This window comes from Crocuta crocuta, unplaced genomic scaffold, assembly GCF_008692635.1.
Source record: "Crocuta crocuta isolate KB4526 unplaced genomic scaffold, BGI_CrCroc_1.0 scaffold598, whole genome shotgun sequence".
Taxonomy (NCBI): domain Eukaryota; kingdom Metazoa; phylum Chordata; class Mammalia; order Carnivora; family Hyaenidae; genus Crocuta; species Crocuta crocuta.
The window spans coordinates 1,338,975-1,340,966 of record NW_027532848.1 but is presented as its reverse complement, the minus strand read 5'-3'; the positions used below and the strand labels follow the sequence as shown (position 1 = coordinate 1,340,966).

Genomic DNA, 1,992 nt, shown 5'->3' with positions numbered 1-1,992 from the left:
ACATTCAGTTGGCCACAGTGAAGCCAGAATACTGCAGTGAAATTTGTGTTTTTCTTCTCTATAATTTAATCTTTGAAAAATACCTAATCTCCTCTACATTTGAGGTCATTTTTGCAGAGCTAAAGAATCACTTTGATTCTCTGGGTTTCTGGAAACTTCGGACTCGAATATACAACTCAGGTAGGAAAGTTTCCAAATGCCTGTGTGACTTGAATGATCCGTATTGCTGGCCTGTTGTAAAATTCACTCATGAGAGAAACCTGTTCGGGGTGGTCAAAATTAATGTGCGGCTTTTCATAACGTGTGAGAATACGTTGTAAGGGGCACTTACCATAAGACTGAACCCAAGAAGCCTCACGCAAGAAGGACGTGAGCCAGGCAAACAGTCGGGAGCATTCACTGCTTCCCCAATTCAGGTGTCCTCAGTTTCTCCTCCCAGCCTACCACTCCGCACCCCACCCTCCCCGGACCCCACTGTCTCCAGCCTTGGAAGAGAGCACTGGTACAGACACCCTGAAGGACGTTCCATTTACTAGGCTTGCCTGGCCTGGTGTTGGCGGACTTTCCAGTATGAGTCCTTATGTTTAAATGAATCCGGGACGACTCTTGGCTGTCCTGTGGCGAAGGATCTAGAATCTTCTCACAGCAGAACTCTCTACCTGTCCAACCGGTCTCCCAGAATAGCATGGGTTAGGGCCATCCAGGAAGGAGCTTCCCTTCTCCCATTTTTCACGCTAAACTCTTGATAAAGGATAAGCTTGTTTCACTTGGGCTGCCACTCAACCCTGTCCTCCAGTAGCCATTTGATTAGGAAATGCCACGTTCACCAATATTTCTGACAGAAATATGAAGGAGGGTTGCCTGTCAAACTTGAAACCACATTCAGTGATGATACTGTATCCTATCTCTTTTAACCCAATCAGTAGGCGCTTAGAAAAACCCTCAAGACTCCAACATTCAATTTTTATCCCTACTTGGTTATGTTCTATCTGGTTCCAAATGCCAAGGAAAGAAAGGGCACTCTCTAAAGGACTAGTCGAGATGACAAAGCCTATCAAACAAACACCATTTGCTAAGGTGGCAATTAAGCCTGAGAGTGTGGCTCTGGACCCAGACTGGCTGGATTCAAATTCTGGCTCTGTCCTCTCCAACATCCTGCTTACTCTCTTAAGGACTCAGTTTCCTTATTTGTAAAACGGGGTTAATAAGAGTACCTACCTCAGAGATTTGTCATGAAGATTACATTTTGAAAAAGATGGCAAGTGCTTACAACAGTGCTTGGCCCAGTACTCAAAAAAAAAAACTGAAGTGGGAAAGGAGTGTAAGGATGAGGAAAAAGGAAAACAAAAACAAAACAAAGTGATTCCAGAAGAATAAAAAACCAAGGGCACTGGCAGAAAATGCTAGGGTCCTGGAAGTGGATAGAAACTTTAAGACTCATCGATTATGTTCAAGGCTGAATTCATTTTTTAGAGGAGTCTGTTCGTGTTACAAATGGCAACAGATGGTGACGTGCAGGATTCCAACCTGGGGACCACAAAGGGCTGCCATTTTAGAGAGATTCCTGCTCCCCCAACCCCTGCTCCTGTCGTCATCGTGAGGACAATGGCAGTGAACATTTGAAGAATGTTCCTCACGAGCTGTGAGTGGAGACGTGACTACCATCCTCACATGATGACACATGTTGCACATACATGCGCGTGCACACACAATTACACGAGCGCCAAACATAGAAAGCGCGATGAGACACACAGAAGCCATGGCCGTGAGCCTGAATCTCACTAACCTCTCTCATGGGCTTCCCAGGGGTATTTCTTCCTTTAATAACGGGAGAGAGGAAGAGGCAGAGATATCAGAAAGGAAAAAATGCATAAATAAACAGTTTCATACCCGTTTCGTTTCTTTTACCAAACAAATGTTGAGATGACAATTCATTTTTTCTCTTCTGGAAGAAAAAAAAAAACAACCCAAAGCAAAAAAAAAAAAAAAAAA

At 44.0% G+C, this 1,992-nt stretch overlaps 1 protein-coding gene across 1 annotated transcript in view; it reads right to left on the bottom strand.

Annotated features, from left to right (window-relative positions):
* DMD (dystrophin) overlaps window positions 1–1,992 on the bottom strand; it is a 637,032-nt gene that overhangs the window by 3,992 nt on the left and 631,048 nt on the right. Inside the window, exon 28 of the mRNA XM_077745468.1 lies at window positions 1,787–1,818. Coding sequence (XP_077601594.1) covers window positions 1,787–1,818 — 32 coding nt within the window. The remainder of the gene's footprint in view (window positions 1–1,786; window positions 1,819–1,992) is intronic.